Source organism: Carlito syrichta, unplaced genomic scaffold (genome assembly GCF_000164805.1).
Source record: "Carlito syrichta isolate Samal-C Ts95f unplaced genomic scaffold, Tarsius_syrichta-2.0.1 Scaffold303340, whole genome shotgun sequence".
Taxonomy (NCBI): Eukaryota; Metazoa; Chordata; class Mammalia; order Primates; family Tarsiidae; genus Carlito; species Carlito syrichta.
In genome coordinates, this window is record NW_007247436.1 from 216902 (window position 1) to 243614 (window position 26713).

At 33.8% G+C, this 26713-nt stretch overlaps 1 protein-coding gene across 1 annotated transcript in view; it reads left to right on the plus strand.

Moving 5' to 3' along the window:
* Positions 1 to 26041, plus strand: part of UBR3 (ubiquitin protein ligase E3 component n-recognin 3 (putative)) — a gene marked incomplete at its 3' end in the record, with an annotated part of 111876 nt that extends 85835 nt beyond the window's left edge. Inside the window, exons 19-24 of the mRNA XM_021712542.1 lie at positions 24 to 120; positions 8488 to 8629; positions 11870 to 11974; positions 15133 to 15306; positions 17659 to 18119; positions 25953 to 26041. Of these exons, the coding sequence (XP_021568217.1) occupies positions 24 to 120; positions 8488 to 8629; positions 11870 to 11974; positions 15133 to 15306; positions 17659 to 18119; positions 25953 to 26041 (1068 nt within the window). The remainder of the gene's footprint in view (positions 1 to 23; positions 121 to 8487; positions 8630 to 11869; positions 11975 to 15132; positions 15307 to 17658; positions 18120 to 25952) is intronic.
* Between the last annotated feature and the right edge of the window lie 672 nt (positions 26042 to 26713).

Here is a 26713-nt window from a genome sequence, read left to right on the forward strand (position 1 = left end):
TTCTACTTTCTTTTGAATGATAGCTGAAGTCTGGGATCAGGAGTTTGACCCTGTCATGGTCATTCTTCGAACAGTTTACCGTAGAGATGTGCAGTCTGCAATGGACAGATATACTGCATTGTAAGTCCATCAAATTGATTAACACCATAATGGGATATTTTGTATTTATATAGAAAAATTTCAGTTATGACACAAATATAATATGCCTTAAAGTATACTCTATTTTTAGAGGTGAAATAATATTTTAAGGTTAAAAAAATCTGGCAGAGATTTATGTTAAGATATTCATCAAAAATTTGATGTTAATCTGATAAAATAAATTTTATAGGAGATGATCGCTAAATCAAAAAACAGAAACTTATGTAGTTGTTGTTCTATCAATGGAATTAAGTTTGGTTTTGTGTTGTTCTCCTTTTGAACCAGTAGAGGAGGCACAAGTTAAGAGAATAAAATTGTCTGATATCAGAGATGATGACTGTCTATAAAAAGTGTGAAAATATTCCTGTGTTCTTGACAACAAGAACATAGCCAAAGCAAAATGAATTTTACTTGCAAATATTCAACAAAGTAGTTTACAATATTGATGGCTGTAGAAAACAAGTTTTGAAGGATCCCTTTTTTTTGTTAGTTTTTTGAGTCAAGGTCTCACTGTTGCCCAGGCTGGAGTGCAGTCGTGCGATCACAGCTCACCTGAGTCTTGACCTTCTGGACTAAGGTGATTCTTCCACCTCACTCTCCTGAGTAATTAGGACTACAGGCACATGCCACCATGCCAGGCTAATTTTTTGACTTTTTGTGGAGATGAGGTCTCGCTGTGTTGCCTCGGCTGGTCTTAAACTCCTGGGCTCAAGTGATCCTGTCACCTCAACCTCCCAAAGTGCTGGGAGTACAGTCAGTGTGCCTGACAAAGGATATCTTTTTAATGAAGAATTCAATTTTGCATGTTATTGTAAATTGTAGACAATTTTTAAATGTCTTAATTCCAGTTCTTTAAAAAACTTAATAGTTAATATTGTATTGCTGAATATCATAGGATGTCATCTTTTGTTTGTGTTTTTCTAAAGCTAAACATTTAAAAAACAAATGAAAAATGATGCCAATATCTTTGATTTTGGGAGAATATTTACCAGATAATTATCAAAGTGTATTTGAAACTTTTTTTGCCAAGACTTTGCAGTAATAGATATATTTATCACAGACCCATATCTGAAGAAAGTTTATAACGTGGAATTTTAGTATTCACCTCCTCTCTAAACAAAGCAAAACAACTTTTAAAAAAATGCTGATTCTTAACCATCAGTATCTCTTTCTGCCTTTCTCTAAACTCCTGAGGAGATAATCTGAGATTCTCTTTCTGTTTTCCTAGCTACCTCTATGTATGCCTTTCATATGGTTTCTAACAATTTGTTTGCTTGTTGGCTTTTTTACTCAACTCTTAGCACCTTGAGGGAAGATATTTTTGTCTCTGTATCTCTTTTATTTCTTGAATACTTATCTCAGTGCTTGCACACAGTAGACATTCATAACATTTTTGGTGAATAAATAAATTTGAGTAGTTTCTGTTGAAAAATTGAAAAATGAAAGAAATTGATGGGAGGAGGCATTTACAAGAAAAATCCAATGTGGACTTCGTAAACACTTGTTGCTGTTTAAGTGACTGCCTTTTCTTCAGGATGGTGAAGGTAGTTAGTTGTTTTGAATGTATAAGAATTAAGTAAATTTTATTCTCTATTACTTTGTAATTGATAGAAATTTGGACTCAGATTGGGCCAAAACTTTCAAAGCTTTGAAGAAGTCATTAAATTATCAGTGTAAACAGTTTTAAAGGGAAAAGTTTATTTTACAGCACATATTTATTGAGTGCTCGTTTTATATCAGGTATTCTGTAAGGAAACCAGAATTGTTTCGTATATTTTTTACTTAGCAAATTTTTCATTTAGCTCTGAGCAGTTTATTTCTTTCGTTTAGAACAGTGGTTCCTAACTAAGGATGATTTATGGCATTTCCCGAGACTGGTTGAGTTGCACTGACATCTGGAAAAGACCAGGTCTGCCCCCATCAACCAAGAATTATCTTGCCCCAGTCATTAGTGCTTAGGCTGAGAAACCTGGTTTAGACCTATATTGACATACAGGTATACTTTGCTGTTTGCAGGTATTCCTGTGTTTCAAATCTATTTTTTGTTAATTGTATAAGTCTATATCATATTTTGATTTATAACTACTTCACATAGTCAGTAAAACCATATCCTCCAAGCTGTTCTTAACAGTCTTTTTGCTTTTCTATTTTGTTTTCTATTTTTCCTAATTCTCTCCTTCCTCTATTTAGCTTTTGAGTTCTTGTACAACTTTAGAAATATTTCTGAAGTGCTCTGATATTTGTCCGCAGTTAGAAAATCCATGTTTGGAAGAAATATGTTCTCAAAGCAGTAACAACAGATGACAGTATACTCTTTGATTTCAGATTAAAACCTTTTATCTGTTTAAAATTAATCTTTGAAAGTTTTTTGCCCCCCGCCCCCTCAATCCTTGAAATTTTATAAGCAAAGTATTACATTCCTCTGATAACATTTGTGTACTTAAAATATTATATCCATATGAAGTCTAACACCTGTGTCCTTTGTGTAGTTTCTTTTATTTGTTTTATGTTTGACTGTACAGTTGACTGTTTCAGTTCCTATTAGAGCAAAGTGGAAAGATAACCCTAAATTATTTTATTGGCTATTGGTCATTTTCATTTGTATTTCTAGTTTTAAGGACCAAAAAGTGACTTAACTGATTTTACTGGGAGAGATCTTTTTTTATTTGCAAAAGGCAGTAGAAAGGCCTTTTGGAGACTGATGTGAAAAATAGTTGGAGAACTTAAAACTATTATATCCTCAGAATCAACTTTTACTCCGGAGGCTGAGGCAGAAGGATTGCCTCAGTGATTCAAGGTTCAGTGAACTGTGATGACTCCAAGTACTTTTGCTTGGGCAACAGAGCAAGATCCTGTATCTATTTTTAAAAAAAAGGTTCTAGCTTGATGAATTTATAGGCAACCAGTAAATATTTATTTATTAAATGAATGAAAATTAAATTTCTTTTGGTTTTAAACCGAGAATTTAAGTGAAAATATACCAATTTGCTTTATGTGTTATTTAGAATATTAGAGTCTAAGAGAAGGCCTTCAGGGTCCAGTCTAGGTTCTCATGGGGCATCATTGGAAGAGGGGGTTGGGCAACAGTAAGAAAAGTCTTAAGAGACTTGGAATGGTTCATCTTGCTTCCCTCTCTCCCTTCCAAATATCCCTTAGAGGGCAGTTCAGATCTTAAAAAGAAAACAAAAGCAAGACAACAACAAAAAAACAAAGCAACTGTTGGAAAACCATTCAATTTAGTATTATGTTTTATATTTGAGGACATTGTGGTTCAGAGATGCTCAGTGAAATATGTTACTAGCAGTGTTGGAGCTATGGTCTTGGCCATTTCCAAAGACTGAAGTGGTTTTATACAGTGGCTGTTTTAAATTCAACTGGAAAGCAAATTTTTTTTATATCTAATTTCTTGTATTTCTCTTGCTTCCCATCTCCCATCTTGAAGGTTAATGGTTGCTGCCCAATGTTTAAAGTATGATGTATGAGTTTATATATATCATTTTTGTCTCAAACTGGTCAATAATTAAGTGTCAGTTTGAGTCACTTAAAGAATTTTTGCTGTCATGTAGCATTTCATTTGCATTATTCCATTAATGCTGTTGAAAAAAGCAGTCAAAATGATGTATTGCTTGCTGTCTTGAACAAATATATAACCTTTATTTTGGAACACTTTATTAATCTAGGTGCTGCCCATTTAGGGACTAGTGCTTAAAACAAATAAAGAAACAAAATAAAAATTGCTTTTCTATGCTAAATGAATGGTTGAAATATTTTATTATGGCCATTGGGATTGTTCTGAAAGTTAACACTTATATGTTGCCACTGTAATGTTATATAGAAACCAGTTTTTTTCTAAGTGCAAAGTTAATTTTATGGCATTTTCGTAATCATAGATAAAACTCATTTCTTTGGAATATTAATGATAGTTTCTTTTTAAGATTTTCTTTCTTCATCTATGTAGTATGTTTCCTCAAAGATGCACTTCCTGTTGTTCAGTCTTTAGCTTCTGTGTTAGAGGATTTCTCAGATGTCTGATAATCCTGACTGATTGTTATTAAGAGCTCTGAGTGTATTGGTGGAGCTGTAGGTAGGCTTTTTGAGAAGCCCTTATGTTAGTCTCTTTAGATCTTTTTTTTTTTTTGGTCTGGTCAGATTCCTCAGAGAAGTATCTTCACGTTACTTAGATGATAATGATATGGCTGCCATTATTCTGTGAACTGAACAAGAGACAAGACCTCTGATTCAGATATGCACACAATGATTTTAATTTCTTATCCTCATACTCTTAACTGTATTTGATGTTTTGTCCTCTCCAGAGATGAGTCCTCTAGCCAAAATTCTGTTGAAGTGGTGGAGAGGCAGTTTTCATCAAAGCCTCCTTATTTTAGCACTCTAACTCCCCTCCTCCATTTATAAAGTTACTGGTTGTCCATTTTTTCTTTTCTTTTTTTTAAAATCATTGAGTTTTAAGAGCTCTTTATATATTCTGAATAATAGACTTATCAAATACATGATTTGCAGATATTTTCTACCTTTCTGTGGGTTGTCTTTTCACTTACTTGAGATTGTCCTTGGAATCACAAGTGTTTTAAATTTTAATGATTCCAATTTCATTTTTTCCTTTGCTTGCATGTGCTTTTGGTGTCATGTCTGTTAAAAGATCATAAAGATATAAGCTTATGTTTTCCTCTAAGAGTTTTATAGTTTTAGCTTTTACATTGAAGTCGCTGATTTATTTTGAGTTATTTATTTTTATTTATGTAGCGAGGTAGTGGTCCAGTCTCATTCTTTTTTTTTTTTTGAATTGGAGTCTCACTCTGTCGCCCAGACTGGAGTGCAGTGGCCGCTCCTGGCCACTGCAGCCTCAACCTGCTGGGCTCCAGTGATCCTTCCGCCTCATCCTTCCAAGTAGCCGGAATTACAGGCATGCGCTACCATGCCCGGCTGATTTTTTAAATTTATTGTAGAGATGAGGTCTCGCTGCCCAGGTGGGTCTCGAACCCACGGGCTCAGGCAATCCACTCACCTCAGCCTCCCAAAGGCGCAGGATTACAGGCTGAGCCACCGAGCCCGGCTGGTCTCATTCTTAATTCATGTAATGTTTCTTGAAGTTTTGATAGAACTGCTTATTCAAAAACTGGGCCTCATATATCCTTTTTTAAGGGCAACTTAAAACTACTTACTTTTCTTAAAGGTTATAGGCCTGTTTAGATTTTTTTTCTTCTTGAAAGGGATTGCTAAGTTATATTTTTCTAAGAAATCTTCTGTTTTATACATATATACTTAATGAGTTAAAAAAATCCTGTCTGTGGCAACCCCCTTGGGTCCCCTGCCACTGTGGAAGCTTTTTGGTCCTCTCAATAAATCCTGCTTTAAAAAAAAAAAAATCCTATCTGCCTTTTTATTCATATTATTTATGTGTGTTTGCTATTTCCTATTTTTATTTTATTTATTTTATTTTTTTACTCCTCGGCTGGAGTAAAGTGATGCCAACATAGCTTACTCCTCAGTGTCCAAAATAACTGGGGCTACAGGCACACACCGCCATGCCTGTCTAATTTTTAAATTTTATATAGAGATTAGGTCTTATGATGTTGCCCATACTGGTGTCAAACTACTGGCCTCAAGTGGTCCTCCCCTCTCAGTCTCTTGAAGTTCTGGGATTATAGGCATGAGCATGGAGCCGCTGTGCCCAGCTCTCTTATTCTTGATTAGTAGTTGTATCAGAGGACTAACAGTTTTACTATTATTTCTAAGAACCAACTTCCATTTTATTGTTCTGTCTTTTCCCTCTTTTGTTTTCTAGTTCATTCTTTTTTTTCTTTATTATTTGGTATTCTTCCAACTTAGTTTGGATTTTCTTTTTTTCTTTTCTTGGATGCTTTTTTTTTTTTTCAAGTTTATTTGGTTTTATCTTGAATTACTCCCTTTTAAATTTTTATTGTTACAGGTTTTTTGTGTTTTTTTTTAAAGTGTCTCACTCTGTTGTTCAGTCTGGAGTGCAGTGTCACAATCACAGCTCAACATAGCCTCAAATTGCTAGGCTAAAGAAATCCTCCTGCTCAGCTTCCCAAGTAGGTGGTCTTGAATATCTGGGCTCAAGCAATCCTCCTGCTATGGCTTCCCAAAGTGCTAGGATTATAGGTGTGAGCCACCAAGTCTGACCAGATTTTGTTTTAATTTATTTTTTGTATTTTTTATTGATATTTTTTAGGTGTATGTATTTTTGAAGTATATGTGATAGTTTGATAAATGTGTATGATATGTAATGATCAAATCAGGGCAATTGGGATATCCATTGTCTCAAACATTTTTCTTTGTTGGGAATATTACAATTTTTCTCTTTTAGCTATCTTTTCTTAATATATATAATAAAGTGCTGTTAACTATAATTTGGATACTTGTTGTTTTTATTTAAAAAGTCTATTTAAGACTATGTATTTATTTCCAAGTGCTACTTTAGTTGCATCCCACAAGTTTTTCTGTATACTGTAGCTTAGGTTCTAAATTTTAAAAATTTTCTTTTATTATGTATAATGACCTGAATTTCTAAGAATGCAATGTTTTGAAACATCTATATGTCTGTAGTTTTTAGTTATCTTTTTAAGTTGGTTGCTTGTTTTACTTGCTGTGTGATAAGTGATTGTGGTCCATATAGCAGTTCTTTTGATATTTGTTGAGATTCATTTTGAATCCTACTATTTTGTCATTCTACTATTTTTATATAAGTTCTAAGTGCATTTAAAATTATGAATGCTGTAATTGTTGGATGTTCTTTGTCTCTGCCTCATGCTTCTTAATTGTGTTAAGAACCTTGACATTTTGTTTTCTTGGGCACTCATTTAGATAAGTTTATATCCTCTACTGTGGTTATGGGTTTGTCAGTTTCTCAAAACACAAATTTTGCCTTTTGTGTTTAGAGTCTGCTATTATAGTAGTTCCTGCTTGTTTGTAGTTTAGCCATCTGAGTTGTACTTACTTGCAACCAACTGCAGTCCAAAATTGTTAAATGGAAAATTCCAGTAATAAGCAATTCATAAGTTTTAAGTTGCGTGCCATTCTGAAAGGTGTGTTGAAATCTTGTGCCCTTCCACTCCATCCTGTCTGCCAGTGTACTATGCTTCTTCGTTATTGACATTGTCTGCTCGTGACAACCAGCCATCAACATTGTCATGGCCCAGTGATCCAGGATCACCTGAAACAGATGATGTATTGTCAACATGTAACAACACTCCAAATGGCATGCAATTTGAAACTTATGAATTGTTTATTTTTGGAATTGTCCATTTAGTATTTTTGGATTGTAGTTGACCATGGGTGACTGAAACTACAGAAAGTGAAGCTATGTATAAAGAGGACTCTTGTACAGTATATTTTAAAAGGAAGAGAGAGCACATATTCATCTAACTTATTACAGTATATTGTTATAATTGTTCTATTTTATTATTAGCTATTTTTGTTAGTCTCTTACTATGCCTAGTTTATAAATTAAACTTTATTGTAGGTATTTATGTATAGGAAAAACTATAGTATATCTAACATTTAGTAGTATCCATGGTTTCAGGCATCCATTGGGGATCTTGGAATGTATCCCCTGCAGATAAGTGGGGACTACTGTACTTACATACAAGTTTGTAACTTTTATCTTCTTGGGGAGCCTGTTGTTCTTAAATCAATTCTGTCAGAAGATTGTCTGAATGATGTGATGAAATCTCCATATATCTTTGTATTTCTTCTTGTGTGTTACCCTTTCCTTGAGACTAAAAACCTTTCAGGAATCTCAGCTTTAGGTGGGATTTCAGTTCCGTCTCTGAGCCTTTTATGAGCCCATCACCTTGTTTGTTACTAGTCTGCTCAAGAATTTAAAAACCAGTGCAGTGTTAGTGCTTGTTATTAATTCCTTCTTTTTTTTCCTGGTACCTGGAAAATTCCACTTTCTTTTCTGTGAGTTCAAATACGCATTCAAAAGATTTATAGTTTATATTTTATACAGTTTTTCCAGCCATTGTAGTGGGAGAATTTTCAGGTTATCTATTTTGGTCAGTTGTTAGAACTGGAAATTTCTTTGCTAAGTACTTTATATTCTATTTATTTCTCTTTGTTAGTATTTTAAAGTTTATGTTTCTTTCTAGTTTGCAGCTTAGCTTTCTTTACTCATTTTTATCCAATAGGAAAGTAAATAGTAATGTATGCTGTGTAGAGAATAGATATCTATCTGGCATTTTAAGCAGTTTGTTTAAAAAGAGTAGTGCATAGAAAAATGTGACAGAAATTAATGCCTGTAAATCACATTTAAACCACAGTTTAATTTTGAATCTGTCATCTAATTTTAGTTTTGTTTTATTTTTACAGTTTAAAACAGAGTGGAAAATTCCCTGGAAATCCCTGGCCTCCCTATAAGAAAAGGACATCACTCCATCCTAGCTATAAAGGTCTCATGAGACTTTTGCACTGTAAAACTTTACACATTGTGCTATTCACTCTGCTTTACAAGGTATAGTAGTAATTTGAATAGAAAGACTTAGATTAGCATTTATTTTCATAATTTTCAAAGAAAAGTGCTGAAGGATAATATTTATATCAAAGCCCACTTATAAAAGCAAAGTGTATTTATACATTTAAGATGTATGAAGATATGTTATAATCACATATATTTGTAATCCAAATTGAAAATAATGGAATAGCTACACCATTCTTTGTGAGAAACTATTTATTTTATCCAGTTATAGGTAGGAATATTTATTTTTGGCTTCTGTAGAATAAGTGGTGAAATGTTGTAGAGGGACTACAAGAGGTATGGATGAACTACAGAAACCAAACAGGCACCAGAACCCACAAAAATGACAAAACTAAAATGGCAGCTATGTGGGCCAGTGGTACATTGGAGTGGTTCTCTTTGCTTTTTTCCTTTGATTAACAATGTGGCCGGCTCGGTGGCTCAGCCTGTAATCCCACGCTTTGGGAGGCTGAGGTGAGTGGGTTGTCTGAGCTTGTGGGTTCGAGACCTGCCTGGGCAAATTGGTGAGATCTTATCTCTACAATAAGTAAAAAAAATCAGCCGGGTGTGGTAGCGCGTGCCTGTAATTCTGGCTGCTTGGAAGGCTGAAGCGGAAGGATCACCGGAGCCTAGCAGGTCGAGGCTGCAGTGGCTGGGAGTGGCCACTGCACTCCAGTCTGGGCGACACAGTGAGACTCCAACTCAAAAACAAACAAACAAACAACAACAAAAAAACCAATGTGACCTGGAGGGATTTATTGGGATTTCTATGTGACAGTATAAAAAAATTGTTTCTGATAGATATCTTAGGGTCACAAAAGTTAGTGAGTGAGAACTAATCATCTCTTATTTTCTTGCTACCTAGAATTTGTGTTATTCTTGGGTCTTCTCACATAGACCTGACTGACTTATTTAACTAACATTAACTGTGTACTCAAAAATTGTATGAAACATAATATTGTGTAGTATGTATATGCATATATAACAGGGAATTTTATGATCTAATCTGGACAAAAGGTAAAAGATAAAATATACTCATGTAGATAAAATAGCTATAAACATCTATGAAATAACTATAGTCATGATAAATGTTATGAAATTAGATACAAAAAACCCTATTATTTCTCTTCCTAATTAGAATTTGAAAAATTAAAAATTAAATTCAAATAAAAATTAACATTGTTATGTAAATTTCCATTTACTATGTACAAATTTTTAAAATTATTTAAGAAAGTATATACATTAAATTTAGTTTAAGTAGACATTTTAGTTTTTTTCTTAATGTTGTAATGAAATAATGCTTTTAGATTTCTCTATCCCCCCCTTCCTTTCAACCCTATCTGTGGTCAGTTTTTCATTGTACTTGTTAAAGTTATTTCTGTTAAAATTTTAGACAAATGCTTAAAAAAAAACCTTGAATGATTTATTTTCATTAATTTCTAAGAGGATTATTCAATAAATGGTTTAAAGTGCTCTTTTTCTTCATTAAAAAGTATAGAATATCTTTATACTAAAAAGATTATTTGTATTTATTTTATAAATAATGGACATTCTTAGAATGTTTACTTAATGCCGATTTTGTTTGAAATGCTTTATATACACTTAAGGCATTATTTTGTTTAGTAAAAATCTTTGAGCAAAAAATTCTGTTATTATTTTTCAGGTATGAAATTGAGTTTTAGATGTTAAATAACTAGTTAAGATAGTGAAGCTGAGTATTGTTTTAAGTAATAATTAATAAGTATTAAATAATTCATGAAAAAATAAGGAAACCTTAATGCAAATAACTTATGCTCTTTCAAGTTATATTTTTCAACTCATTTCCTTAATATAAAAATAGCATTTTATCAAAAAAGGAGTGTTTAAGTTGTTACAAGACCATTATAAGCAAATTTTTAGATATCTCAACTTTCTAATAGTTTTCTTGACTTTAATAATAACAACTTTAAAACTTCTCTAATTGACATTGCACTTACTCTGGCAAGCCAGCTTCCTAAAAATCATTTTCAGTAAATCACCTTTATTCCTGGCCAAGTTTAATATTAAAGAACATGTTAAAATAAAACTTCCTGGAAATTTATCTTTAGTTTTTTTGTAGTGCCTAATAAAGAGATTTTTCCTCTTAACTTTTAAGTAATCAATTAAAGCTATAATTCCACAGGATTTCAAGTCAAAATTTATTTGTATTTAGCTAGTCATGTTGTGTTTATCAATAGGACTTCACGTATAATAATGATAGGCAATGCCTGGGAGTCCAAGGTCTGTGTCCTAATGTTGCTTACACTAGCTAGTTGTGTTGCTGAGCCTTGTTTTTCTCTCTGCTAACATAGTGGATCAAAGAATGACTTCTCTTGTCTTCCAGCCTTCATTACCCTCCTGCTTCTGCCCCTACTCCTCGCACCATCAGCACCACCTGCTTACTATTTGTTGAAAACCAATTGCTGAATACTATACTAAGGAAACGTCAGACATTAACTCATAATCTTCACAATTCTGGACTGTAATTCCAGTTTTAGAGATGAGAACACTAAGATTAGAGTGTGTTGTTCAGAATCAAATAGATATTGACGACATTTGTGTTTAAAAATCTGGTTCTAAAATACATATATATGGATTAGATTTACCAAATTTTCCTCCAAGAAACTTCTCTACTAACTACTTGTATTCCTTCTTCCTTTCTCATCCATATGTCACACATTGACATAAATATTTATACAGCCACACCAAATACTCAAAGGCTCAGAATTTTAATTTTAGAGACAAATTTTAACAACTTTAGTGTTCTATAAACATTTCTTGTGTTCTCAGTTGTATGCCATGTGCTGTGCTAAACACATTTGCATGAATTTTCCTATTTAGTCAACTCATTTATTTGATATCTTTGTCTCTAGGAGAAGAATGTTATCAAACTTGGATGTAAAATATTCTTTTTAAATTATTTTATTAGATACTGGTATATTAATGGTTTTAGTGAACTGTTTGACATGTTAACTTTTAGAAAATCTATGAACTGGTACCTCTAGATATTGCTGAAAGTACTATGTGATCTTGGAGGAAACTTGGGTTTTTTGGATCTATTTTGTGTTTTCACCAAGATGTAGCTTTACTTACATATCTTGTTTTTATATATCTGATTGTGTTATTTTCGTCTATGGCATTAAACTATTTTTGGATCTGTAAATGAAATACATTTTGTGAAAAAAATTAATTATAGGACATTTTCTTCCCTTTTGAAAGATTTTGATGGATCATCAAAATCTGTCAGAACATGTACTCTGCATGGTTTTATATCTGATTGAATTAGGACTTGAAAATTCTGCTGAGGAGGAATCAGAAGAAGAGGTAAGTAGTTTCTTGTATTTTAAAATTTTTAGATTGGGGCAACCCTGTCTGTCTCTAGCCAGTTGTTTTAATTTTGTTTTGTATGTGTTAATCAAGTATGTTTATGAATTCATCATATCCATGTAAGATCTTCTTAAGAACTACTAGAAAAAGCCTTTTTGATCTTCAAATACATACAGTCTTTTAGATCTTTTTTATTAATTATTTTTTAAATTTTAAAGATGTGGGGTACAATTCAGGGTTAGGTATAAAAATGTTCACTATACAGGTATTTCTGTTGATGAGGTGTGCCCCCCTTCCCTAGGCAGATTCCCACTACTGCCAATCCCACTTCCCCACCTCTCTCTTGGCAGTTTCCTGCTACTGCCAATCCTTTTCTTATAGTATTATAATTTTTCAAGGTCCACTTGTGTGTGAGAACATGCGATATTCAGTTCTTTGTTTCTGTGATACATCACTCAGTATTATAGACTCTAAGTTCATCCTGGTTGCTGTAAAGTTCCTGATTTTGTTCTTTATGGCTGCGTAATATTCCATTGTGTATATGTACCACTTTTTAAAAATCCAGTCCTCTTTTGATGGGAAGCACTGTTGGTTCCATGTTCTTGTTACTGTGAACAATGCTGCGATAAACAAACATGTGCAGGTATCTTTTTTTTTTTTAGAGTGATCTGAGTTCTTCCAGGTATATTTCCAGTAGGGGGATTGTGGGCTCGTATGGAAGGTCGATTTTTAGATCTTTTAGGAATCGCCAAACTGTTTTCCAAAGAGGCTACACTAGTTTACGCTGCCACCAACAGTGTGGAAGTGTTCCCTTTTCACCGCATCCTCTCCAGCATGAGTTGTTGTTTGAGTTGTTGATGATAGCCATCCTGACTGGAGTTAGGTGGTATCTCAGTTTAGTTTTTATTTACATCTCTTTGATGACTAGTAAGGCTGAGCATTTTTTCATGTATCTGTTGGCTGTTCATATGTCTTCTTTTGAGAACTGTCAATTCATATCCTTTGCCTACTTTGTAATGGGGTTGTTTGTTTTTTTCTTTTTGGCATGTTTGAGTTCCTTGAAGATCCTAGATGTTAGGCCTTTGTCAGACATACAGTTGGCAAATATTTTTTCCCAGTCTGTGGACTGTCTCCCTGCTCTCTTGATGGTTTCTTTGGCTTTGCAGAAGCTTGTCAGTTTGATGAGGTCCCACTTGTCTATCTTATCTCTTATGGCATGGGCACTTGGGGTTTCGATTAGGAACTGGTTGCCAGTTCCACTTTCCATAAGGGTGTCTCCTGCATTTTCTAAGTTTGCGGTTTTACATTTAGGTCTTTGATGCATTTAGAGTTGATTTTTGTGTATGGTGATAGGTAGGGATCTTGTTTTAATCTTCTGCATGTGGTCATCCAGTTTTCCCAGCACCATTTACCGAATAGGTTCTCCTCTCCCCAGTCATTGGTGATGGGGGCTTTGTCAAAGATGAATTGGTTGAGAATTTGAGGCTTTGCTTCTGGAATCTCTGTTCTGTTACATTGGGCTATATGCCTGATTTTGTACCAATACCAGCCTGTTTTGATTATTGTAGCTTTATAATAGAGTTTAAAGTCTAGGGCTGTTATGCCTCCTGCTCTGTTTTTGTTGTTGTTGTTGTTGTTTTTTTTGCTGAGGATTGTTTTGGCGATTCATGGTCGTTTGTGTTTCCATATGCTTTCCTGTAGTGTCATTTCCAGGTATGAGAAGAATGCTGCCAGTAATTTAATGGGTATTGCGTTAAATCAGTAGATTGCCTTGGGTAGGATGGACATGTTTTTTAAAAAAAATATTTATTTTATTATAAAGACATAAGGTACAATTCAGGGTTAGGTATACAAACGTTGATTATGCAGGTACCCTTGTTGATGAGGTATGCCCCTCCCTCCCATAGCAGTTTCCCTCAACTACCAATCTCACCCCCCCTGACAGTTTCTCACTACTGCCAGTTCATTTCTTATAGTATTATATTTGTTCAAGGTCTGCTTATGAGTGAGAACATATGGTACTCTGTTCTTTGTTTCTGTGATAGATCATTTAGTATGATCGACTCCAAATAGGATGAACATCTTAACAATGTTGACTCTTCCAGTCCATGAACCTGGAATATTTTTCCATTTGTTTGTGTTATCTTTGACTTCTTTGAGCAGTGTTTTGTAGTTTTCATTGTAAAGGTCTTTCATGTCTCTGGTTAGGTCTTTGAGATCCTGAATTGATATACTAAACTCTACTTATGGAATTACTGAATTTGAAATTTCATATCACAAAAATTAATTAAGAAAATGTAGTTAATGCATTTTTGGTGTTATACTAAGAATGTTGATTACAGCTACACAATTACTAGTAATCAATCAGTAAGTTATGAGTAAAATTGAAGTTAGGACTTCAGTCTAAAAATTCTAATAATTTGATTAAAGATTGTTTTTGAATAGCAAGTTATTTTCTGTAAAGATTTAAAGTAATGGCATGAATATTGTTAAGTGAGAGAATGTTTAAAGTATTTAAGAATATAAGTTGTTAATGTGTTTCAGGACTTCAGAAGTATAGTTTCCATAAAAACAATTGTTATTACAAATTAATTTTACTAATATGTAAGATTTTCCTCATCTCCCTCCAAAATAACAAAATACAACACCACATAATAGTAGCAAAAAACAAACAAGTTAAAAAAAACCTTGGCAGTTCTTTGTAGTCCAAGTTGAATCAACATATATTCTTTCATAGACATCCAAAAGTCATGAAGATTCCTATATGACTAGGTCATTCCTTTGGTTGGTTTTTCAGACTTTCTTTCACAATTAGTCCAAACTAGCATTATTTGACTATCTCATTACTAATGGATGATGATAAGTATTCTGTAATGTCAATTATTTCCAGATTGAAAAAATGTATTTTTTAGGAGACACTTAGCTAATTCCATTGGACTTACTCCTATTACTCTTCAGAAATTTATTCTTGTATTTTATGTTTGAATTTTTTAAAATTAAAATTTAATTAACATTTAATCACTTTATAATATGGATGGACTATACGAGATTCAGAATTATGATGGGCAGTGGATTATGTTTTCGGTTTGTTACATGTCCATTGTACCTTAGACCTGATGTGGTAAGGTTTGATATTCATTATATTTATGTTTTAGGCATCAGTGGGTGGACCAGAACGTTGTCATGACAGTTGGTTTCCTGGCAGCAACTTAGTGTCAAATATGCGGCACTTTATAAACTATGTTAGAGTGAGAGTTCCAGAGACTGCTCCTGAAGTGAAGAGAGACTCACCTGCAAGCACTAGCTCTGATAGCTTGGGTTCTTTACAAGTAAGTGTAAAGTGAGAAAGAAAAAAAGAAAATTTTATGTTATGTTGGGGTGTATCATTTAGGTCATCCTATGATACCCAAAAGAGAAAAAATGTGGTTATAGATAACTCTAAATTGTCTTTATTTCTTTTGATATATCTAAGCAACTTCTGCCTTACCAGTCTTTTTCCTTTAACCTACCAGAGTTCAAGACAGCCTAAAGTTCTTCAAAGAGAGGTAGATGTGTATGGTATTTGCATTAACTAGTAACATGACTTTAACTGGAAATGGGGACAAAAAACTTGTATTTGTGTGTGTATGTGTGTTTAATTAGTGTGGTATAAATTTTTAAAGATATATTTATTTTTATAAAGTGATTTAAGCTTAATATTAAAGAAAAGTCATTATTGAACTTAAAAATAATACTGAGTATTTGATAGTATCTTTTCTTATTAGTGTTGGAAATATTTTGGACCAATTATAGGCAGCACATTTTGGTCTGTTTACAGTTAGCATTGCAGCTATATTACTAACATCTTAAAAATGGCTTCGATATTTTCTAAATCAAAATAAATTTAACTGCTGGCAGCATGCTCATTTACAAATAACTTTTTTTTGCATCCATGGCAATTAATTTTGATAAACTCATAAAAGTCTTAAACTCTATATGTCATATGTTTGGACTCTTTTTGAAAATCAGCTCTCATTGCATGTAGGTTGTACAGCAGAAGTGAAAAACCTTGAAATGATATGTCAAGTAACTAAACTTAAGTAATTCTAGTCTCTACAACCTATATTTTTGTGAGTAGAGTGCATTGACTTGAGACATTTCTTATAATAGAGTCTGTTTGTAGAAGCTGTCTTTGTCTTTGATAACATATTTTTGCTATGAACACTGTAAAAAGTTTTAATTAAAATATTGGAACCTCAATAAGAGGCTTTTGCCTCTAATGCTGGGAGAGTACAGCTTGGATGTTAAAAAATAGTGTTTACTTTAATTTGACTCATAAAAGCTCAACTGATATTGGAGCACCCTTTCTATGCTTGCTTTAAAAAATAAATGAAATCCATTAAGCTGACTCATATCTTAATTAAAAGATGATTTCTAAGAGCCCTAATGCAGTTTGACTGCTTTAGCAAAAGAGCTATTAAGCAGTTACACTGAGAAAATACTTAGTTGAAAAGTCTGTTTATGAAACAGATCAATTTGATTTTTCATCCTTATATTTTACTTTAGTAACTTTAAGGATTTATGCTAGAAGTAATTTTCTTTCTTTTTCTTTTTTCTTTTTTTGAGTTGGAGTCTTACTCTGTTGCCTAGGCTGGAACACAATGGCACAATTATAGCTATTGCAGTCTTGACCTGCAGGGCTCAGGCGATCCTTCTGCCTCAGCCTTCCAAGTAGCTGGGACTACAGGCATGTGCCACCACATCCAGCTAATTTCTTTTTTGTTTTTTTTTTTTTGAGTTGGAGTCTCACTCTGTCGCCCAGACTGGAGTGCAGTGGCTGCTCCCCGCCACTGCAGCCTCGACCTGCTAGGCTCCGGCGATCCTTCTGCCTCAGCCTTCCAAGTAGCCGGAATTACAGGCATGCGCTACCACGCCCAGCTGATTTTTTGATTTATTGTAGAGATGAGGTCTTGCTGCCCAGGCGGGTCTCGAACCCGCGGGCTCAGGCAATCCACTCACCTCAGCCTCCCAAAGGCGCGGGATTACAGGCTGAGCCACCGAGCCCGGCTAATTTCTTGATTTATTGTAGAGTCGCAGTCTCGCCAAGTTGCTCAAGCTGGTGTCTAACCCCTGGGCTCAGGCAGTCCTCCTTCTTCCATCTCCCAAAGTGCTAGGATTACAGGCATGAGCCAGAAGTAATTTTCAAGGTTCCTTAAAAGTGAAATTAATTACCAGTTCAGTTTCATTAACTTAGAAAATTTAAAAAATTAATTTATAATTTTCTTAACTGGAAACTATAGTAGTTTTCCAGAAGTTAGTAAAGGATATAGTATTATCGATGAATGTTTAACAGAACAACTTCTTTTCCTTTAAATTGATGGAGAATTTAGCTTATGATTTTTCTTTAATATGACTGTAGATACTACTTAAGCTTTATCTATTGTCTCTGGTAGAGAGTTGGAGGTTGAGAAAAGTATTATTGCTGAAAGTCTCCTCCTCATTCTATTTCAGATGGAATGATATTTAGTATATTTGAGAGACAGCAGTGAAGGGACAGATTTATTTAAAGAGCAAATCTATTGAATAAACCTTTGGATGAAACTTTGAACATTCCCTTTAGAAAATGTAGTACTAATATGTCTTCTAAATTGATGCTGAATGACTTCTCTTGATTTTTCTTTCTTTCTCTTTTTTAATGGTAGAATTCTGGTACAGCTCAAGTTTTCAGTTTAGTAGCAGAGCGTAGAAAGAAATTTCAGGAGATCATCAATCGCAGTAGCAGTGAAGCAAATCAGGTGGTTCGTCCCAAAACTTCAAATAAATGGTCTGCTTCTGGTTCAGCTCCACAGTTAACTACAGCCATTTTGGAAATTAAAGAAAGCATATTGTCTTTGCTAATTAAACTTCACCACAAACTCTCAGGAAAACAAAACTCCTACTATCCTCCTTGGCTTGATGACATAGAAATTTTAATCCAACCAGAAATTCCTAAATACAGTCATGGAGATGGTATAACTGCAGTAGAACGAATTTTACTAAAAGCTGCATTGCAAAGCAGAATGAATAAACGCATCATTGAAGAGATATGTAGAAAAGTGACCCCTCCTGTACCACCTAAAAAAATTACTGCAGCAGAGAAGAAAACACTGGACAAAGAAGAAAGGTAATTTTTATTTTTAATGTTTTAAACGTGAGGTATAGTTGAAGATTTGATATTCTCTCCCTTTTGGTCATTTGAAGCGAATCACCTGGCTGTTTAGCAGCAATAGTCACAGATGATTAGTTTGTAAGATAAATGAAATGGAGCATAATCAGTGCTTGTACATGTGATCGACTGAGTTCACTGGGGGAGAGAAGATGAGACGTTCTTACTCAACATTAAATTACTAACTTAAACTTATTGCCGCTACTGTTATTGCTGTAGGGCATCTAGTAATTCTCTTGCTCTTTTCAAAAATGATTATCAACTCAACTTTAAATGAGAATAGAACAAATTTTTAAAAACATTTTAAGGCCAGGCATGGTGGCCCATGCCTGTAATCCAAGCACTTTGGGAGAACGAGGTGGGTGGACTGCTTGAACCCAGGAATTCAAGACCAGCCTGGGCAACGTAGCAAAACCTCATCTCTACAAAAAATTACAAGTTAGCCGGGTGTGATGTTGCGCTTCTGTAGTGCCAGCTACTTGGGATGCTGAAGTGAAAGGATCACCTGAGTCCAGGAGGTTGAGGCTGCTGTGAGCCATGATTGTTGTGATCATGCCACTGTACTCCAACCTTGGTGACAGGGTGAGACTCAGACTCAAAATATATTTATAATATAATATGATATATATTTATAACATAAATGTATAACATGTAACTTTGCAATGTTATATATTATATGTATATATATTAAATAGTTCTCAAAATAAAATTCAACTGCTTTAGTTCATTTTGGACTTTTCTAATCTTTTATTAATATACAATTGCTAATTATAAAAGATGATTTTTTAAGACACATTCTAACTAACTTATACTGCTAGATTTGGACCTTTAGGTTGCTTCTGATTTGTTGTTAAATTATAATATTTATAAACCATTTTTTCCCATCTTTTGACTTTCTTTTTTGGGATGATGGTTTTTATCTCAAGATAAATGATGCTTATGATGTTAAGTGGGATTTGTGGGTCAAGGACTATTAACATGGTATGGTTCTTTTATTGCGTGGTATCTTGCTTGCCAGAAGAGTTGTGTTACTATGCATTGTCACCAACTATTTCCCAAAAGCCTTGTCAGCAGCACCTACCCTACTATCATAAATATGACAAGGTGAATCTTGAGAGATTGAAGCTCAGCATAATGTCAAACTTTTGGAAAGTGTTCAGTGTCTATTAAAAAAGCATACCAAGAAAAACATAATTTCTTTTCCAATATCACAAGCAAGTGTTTAATTATCTTATCAAATGACCAAAATAATTTTTTTGGAGGATATCTTGCAATTATATGACAAAATTCCTCTAGGAATAACTTTTCCTAAAATATTCTAGGCACCATGTTAACATCCTAAATATTTTTCATGTGCTGAAAAGGTAACCACCAATAAATAATTCAGAAGCCCTTATCTTGCCTCTCTGTATCCACTTTTCTAAGGCAATTCTGCAAAACCAGTAGTAATAGAAAAGACATGTGATGGTTATTGTTTCATCTGTTTAAAAGAAAATCTCATTCGTTTGGTCCTGGTTCAGGTATAAAAGAAAACAACTTCATTCTAAGCTAAAGGATTCTGGCAATAGCACCCTTCTGGGATAAAACTGTCACAACCCACACCACACACACATGTGTGCACATGCACACACATACACCTTAAACTTCTAAAAGCAGGATGAGCCATTTATGAAATATCTTCGTGTCCTGTGAGTCTGACTCTTCTGCAAAAAGATAGGAATAACTGTAGCTATCAATATCTTTATAAATACAAGAGGCATCTATCATTCCAAGTTCAATACAATCGTTGTTTCTAATATAATATGATCATAAGTATTCTAATTTTTTATTCTATTAGCTAATTAGCTAATTGTTTTAAAGATTCTGTTATTTCAGCTTAAATATTTAGATTGTTATGAATGGGTTTATTTTTCTGAAAGTTCATGTACTCTTACTATATTTTAGCTTAAAAATATTATTTGAAATGTTTTTTTTCTAATTGCTTTGTCTGTTATGTTATGAAAAGTATTAATTAAAAAGGTTTTGTGGGGAAAAAAGAATATACCTTCTAAAGAGTGTACATAAGGCTAAAAGACCCAGGATGTCTACCAAAGCAACAGTTATATGGGAAGGATACACACTTCCCCTTATGGAGAGTACAAAGGGACCACCTCAATATTATCTTAAATTAAAAACCTTGAACTTTTATCATCTCAGTCTCTTCAACATAGGTAAAAGTATGTCAATACACTGTTATCTGGACTACTGTTGTAAGCAGAATGAGTAACACATCATTTAATAATTTGAAGTGCTTTAGAGGTGCTTTCTTGAGTATTTTCATCTTAATATAGGCAGTTATGGGTTGTATGATCAGTGGAAGCCAGCCTAAGATGGTTCTTACTCTGTTAATCTATTTCTCATTTATCGGGTGTCAACCAGGAACTTCTGTAGACAGCTGAGTCCAGTGCTTCCTGACCTTGAGGAATTGATACTGTAGTGGGGAGACAGACTGGTAAACGAATAGTTGTTAGTAGTGTTAACATAGTGTAACAGATACTGTGTTAGGTGCACAAGGTGTTAGGGAGTAACAGGTCATAAGGTTAAGAAGGTAACCGTATACCATTTAACTGGCACTTAGTGTATGAATGGTTACAGGGGCGCCATTGATGGATTTAAAGTAGGGAAATAATATGCAATGTAATTACATGCAGTTGGATTAGAGTAGGGTAATACTGGAAATAAGGAGATTATGCTAGTTAGTAATCTAGTGGTGGTAGTTGTGGTGAGGGTCTACACTAAGTGATAATAATAAAGAGGAAGGGATGCATATGGATATCTAGTAGGTACAAGTTATTAGACTTGGTGATCAATTTGTTGTGGGAGATGAGAGAGAAGTTGTGAATGGTTCCCATACTTCTGACTTGGATGATGTTACCTTTTACCAAGATAAGGGACTGTTAGACGGGGTGCAGGCTTAGTAGTGAAATAGATATGTTCGGTTCTGGACATTACCGAGTTTAAGGAGGACGTCCAGGTGAATATATCAGATAGGGTTCAAGAGTTAAGGGAGAATTTGTAGAGCTACAGAGTTGAGTATGTAGGTAGCAGTGGCATACTTGTATCTGGGAAAGTGTGTATAGTAAGAAGATAAGAGTGAATAGAGACCTCAAGAAAAAACCATTAAAGGGGACCACTGAGGAAGGAGTTGCTACAGAGGTGACTGAAAAGGGATGGCTAGTGAGGCGTAGGAGGAAAACCAGGGTGAGTGGCATTAGAGGAGGCACAAGAAGAGGACATTCAAAAAGGAAGAAACTTATCAAAATTGTTAAGTGCTACAGAGTTCAGAAAAGATGGGCCATCCTATTTGATTTGTTAGTTAGGAGGTCGTTCTTTGATAACTGTATCAGGGGCAATTTTAGTCACATACATAGTTGTACTTCATCTCTGATAAAAGTAAAAGTTTGTTACAGAAAATTTGAGAATTTAGGAGGGTTGCTCCTGTTTTTTCTCTTAGTACTTTACAAATAGGAATTATAAAGAAATAACATAATTTAGATAACAGCTCATTAAATTTGAATTAGTAACAGCCTAGAATTTGATACATCTGATAAAATTAGATGGTTGAAAATGAGGTAAGATTTTTATTTTTGGTAACTTCTTCTAAAAGATCTTTTCTTCTGGTTATATAATAGTGTATCCTTTATTTTCTCTAAAGGAAAGTAAACATTCAGCAAATCAAAGTCTATTTTATTTGATTAAGGATTTTTAAAAATTATTAGTAATAATAGATGTGATACTGGAGGACATAGATGCTGTATTTTTTAAGTGAGTAAGAGTTTTCCTCTGTCACCCAGGCTGGAGTGCAGTGGGATGTCATGGCTCATTGCCACCTCAAACTCCTGGACTGGAGTGATCCTCCCGCCTCAGCCTCCCGAGTCGCTGGGACTATAGGCATGTACCACTACACCTGTCTAATTCTTTGATTTTTTTTTTTTTTTTTTTTTGAGACAAGGTCTTGCTGTGCTGCCTAGACTGGTTTTGAACTACTGGGCTCAAGCAGTTTTCCTGCCTTGGCTTCCCAAAGTACTGGGATTATAGGCATGAGCCATTGTGCCCAGCCAAGATACTGTATTTACAAGATCCTAATACTCTTGTAATAAATAATATTCTAGAAATGTTAAAGACTTATAATAGGTTTTTTTTTTTCCTTTGAGCAGTGATGGTATGAGCAAGACTTGAATTTAATTTTGTAGCAGACAGCTAAGAATTGAGGTAAATCTATTTGAATCTCATTGTGCTTCTCATATGTATCTTTCTTCTGGTTTGGATTAAGTTTCATAATAAAGGAAGAAAGCTTATAAACACTTAATGAGGATCCATTTCCAGGTGCCTCACCTATGGACAAACTTGACATCATTTTTGTTATAGATTAGCTTCATAGAAAACAGGAAACATTAGATGGCTGTAATAACTTCGGTGTCTTTACCTCTGGGGTGATAATGGAAAATTTTTAAGTTGTACTGAATCTTCCAGAACTTGCTTATGCCATTTGTTAATGATCTTTACTTATATTTATGTCTAATTTTAGAAAATGAATAACTTAGATTAAGAAAAAACTGACAATGACATTTTATTTCTGGTAATTATAGAAAGCTGGTATAGAAATGCATGTGTCAGTTACATTTGAAGTTTTCTTATGTTTGATATATAGATATGTTATTTAAAAGATACTTTTATGGACATATTTAGTCTAGTTGTAAATATACGTGTTCAAAAGTGAGCTGTAGCATTGCATTTAAGAAGCATGCCAAAGCTTAAATTTACAAAGCAGTGATATAGGAGACCAAACATGTATTCTATCAATGCTGTTATTGACTCATAGCACTTTTGAAGGTCTCTTAGAATGCTCTGAACATCTAGCGCACATTTTTGTTTGGTTCCATTTCTTCTATTGTGGCAAATATTTGTCCTTTAAGGATAAAATGAATATTTAAAAGCTTTTTATTTTGAAGCAGTATTAAACTTATAGAAATGGCTCAGGAAGCTTTTTGTACCCCAACTTTAAAACTTAGGAAGTCAGTATTGTATTTAAGTATGATTGAATTCTTACATCCCAAGTTTTGACAATTGTGTCAGTTTTGTTTCTTATAGTGAAAAGTTTCTGTTCATAATCACCATTGCATTTTATTGTTACGTTTCTTTGGTTTCCTTCAGTATGGAATAGTTTCTTCAGTCTTTCCTTTATTTTCATGACCTTGACACTTTTGAAGATTACAGAGCAATAGTAACATTGTAGCATTACCTTCACCTTGGGTTTGTCTGCTGTCCCTTCATGGTTAGATTCAGGTTATGAATCTTTGACAGGAATATCAGTGAAGTGTTCCTGCTTACTTTTCATAGCATCCCATGAAATGTCACATGATTCCAGTTTGGTTCATCACTAATGATTAACTTTGATCGCTTGATTATGAGGGTGTCTGTCAGACTTCTTTACTGTCAAGTTACCTTTTCCCCCCATTATAATTAAAACGTAATTTGTGGAGACGTACTTTGAGATGCAGTAATATTCCGATCTATAAAAACTTTAAATATATTTGTTTATTTTTATCAGTATGGACTCTTGGGTTCCTGTTTTATTTTATAAGTTATCTGAATGCTCGTTATTCACTTTGATTCTCACACTATTCAAATTTGGCCAGTAGGAGTCTCTTTGAACTGATTCCTGTGTCCAATGTATCCCTATCATTCTTTGAGCATATTCTTATTTTCTGAGTCAATAAGATGTTCCAGGCTCATCTCTTATAGTTAGAGTCACCCATTTCTACAAGAAGTCTCATAGCTTTTATTAAAGAATGGTATTTAGAAACCACAATCTATGTGCTTATTCTAATGAGGTATAGCTATTTTCAGGACCTTTGAGTAGACAGAGTTAGGAAAACTTATATGTGTTGTGTTTCTTGGTGTGCCTTTCTTTGTTTTGGGGATAGGGAGAAACTTATATTTATTTTTATGTCTATGTTTGTATACCGAAAACTGAGTTCACCCCAATGCTTCCAATTCCAGTCTAACTCCATAGAAATCATTCTTGTTTTCTTTTCCATATTTACAACTCTTTACTCCTATAGTGAGATACTTGACATCCATAATCCTCAACATATAATATGAAACCGGTTTCCCTTCTATAAAGCCAATTTCTTGTAGTCTTTTACCATATGAATGTCCTCCTGTACCACATTGTTGGGTGTCCACCCTGTGCTAGGACACTGTTGTTACCATTCATGTTCAGGAAGGGAAGAGAGGGGAGAGGTAGATTTAATTTTTCGAAATGTCCAATGTCATTGAGAGTTAAGTTTGATGAATAAGGTGAGTGATCAACTTGGATAATAATATTTTGACTCAAAAACAATATAAAATGGTGGTTAGTGGTTATAAAATAATTAGACAAGTTTTCTTTGGTAGATTTCTAAATTATCTACAAATGTTGGAAAAGGAATGTTAAAAATCTTTTGAATATTATTGGCAAAAATATGTAGCTTCTTAAGGTGGATCACAGAATTTGACTTTATAGTTGTTCCTGATTATCCACACTGATTGGATAGGAGCTGATGAGTGAATAATCTAAAAATTACTGTTAATACTCTATTTTTCTAGTTCTGTGTGCTATATTCTCAGATTATTTCAGATTAATAGAAAAATGCTGTTAGGTTTCACTTAGAAATGATTGCATAACCTGCCAGTTTAACATAATGCTTTGACTTTTATAGTGTATAGATATAATAGTCATTAAAAGAAACTGCTGTGCTGTACTCTGTCCATTATGTTTTCATGTCGTGGGCTATCATCATCAGTTTTGTTTGGGTAAAAAGTTTGTCTCTCCTAATGAGCTTATATATAATTTAGCTTTTAACATTTTTTTTCTTCCTCTTCCTCCCTTATTGTTTGAATTACTGTTTTAACCTTCTCTTACTGGGAGTACAATTTTATGCTCACTAGTATTGTTAACATCATATAATTTGGAGAAATCTCTTTCCTTTCTTCCATAGTTTATTTTTATCTTCTTATTCTTATGACATGGTACTATTATATTGGGGGATTTTTTTTTTTTTTTTGACAACCAGTCTCAAAACATTCTTTGTAAGTAGATAAGGGATAAATAATAAATATAATGTGAATTAATCTAAGAGAGTGTGTATGCTTAGATTTGGGATATAGTTTTATTCTATATGTTGTGTTAGAGGCTTTTCACATTCTTTTGCTTCATAAAAAAAAATACACTAAGCTTGAAATATCTCCTAGTAGAAAGTAGAAAACTTACTGGCTTCTTTCCATTCTCTACTAGGAGAGGACTGTTCTTAGGATAACAGTAAATCTGATTATTCTTATCTTTTAGATTGTATCTTATATCTAAACGTCATAGCTTCTTCTAGCAATAAATGTACTATTACTTGTGCCTGGGGTTAAATTTTTAGTCCCTTGCTAAAGAACACTCCTCTTGCTCTTGCTACCATCTGAGATATACTTAGGAACCTATGTTGTTGGAAATTCAAATATTTTATCTACCTTAGTTATTATGTCAAAGTAAACGTTGACTTTTATTTTTAACCTATTAAATCAGTGAGTTTGAAATCTTTTTAAAGGAGTAGAATACTGTTAAGGATAATCAAATCTTACATTAAATTTAACACCTAATATAGAAAATAGATTGTTCTCAGTTGTGTGCTTGGGGCTTTTCATACATTATATACTTCTGAAATATTGTAGGTAGCTCTTAAGCACTCCTGGCTCTTACAACTTTATTTCTGTTTAATCTAGGCGACAAAAGGCTAGAGAGAGGCAGCAGAAATTGCTTGCCGAGTTTGCTTCACGACAGAAAAGCTTCATGGAAACTGCCATGGATGTTGGTAAGTCAAAATTTATTAGTTTAGAACTCTCATAGTTATTGCCTCAGTGATGGTCTAGTTCAGTCTTTCACTAGTTTTAAACATTATACACTGATGATTTCTAGCTTTTATTTAGTCTTTGATGGGTAGCTATTGATGATAGCAGTACAGTCAGTGTATGCCTTCAGTTCTCTCCTGTTAAACTGTTTCTTAGACTTGGAGGTCTATCAACATACAGTTTACTTATTCTGATCTTTTCCTGTGAATTATCCTAAGAGCCTTAAAATAGTTTTCAAATACTTTTAGTGCCTCTTCTTTCTGTCCCCCCCACCCCCAGTGTTTCTTAACATCAGATATACTTCTCATTTCCATTAGGTTTGGCATTAGGATTTATACAGTGAGAGGAGATGCCATGTTCTTATATGATAGTAGATTGCCAGTAACTTTTTATACAAATTGAAAAAATGGATTAAATCTCAGTCTTAAGTAAACCACAATATTCCCTTCTCTAACTATCTCTTGCATTCCAGCTAACTTTTTTTTTGCTTTTAGACAAAGTTGCTGGAAGAATAAGCTAAAGTCATAGATTTAGTTAAAACACATACATGTGCTCATTCAAGTGTGCATGTGAATTGTCATGCATTTTTTTGTGCACATAAACACTTATAAACCCACATCCAGAAGAAGTGTGGT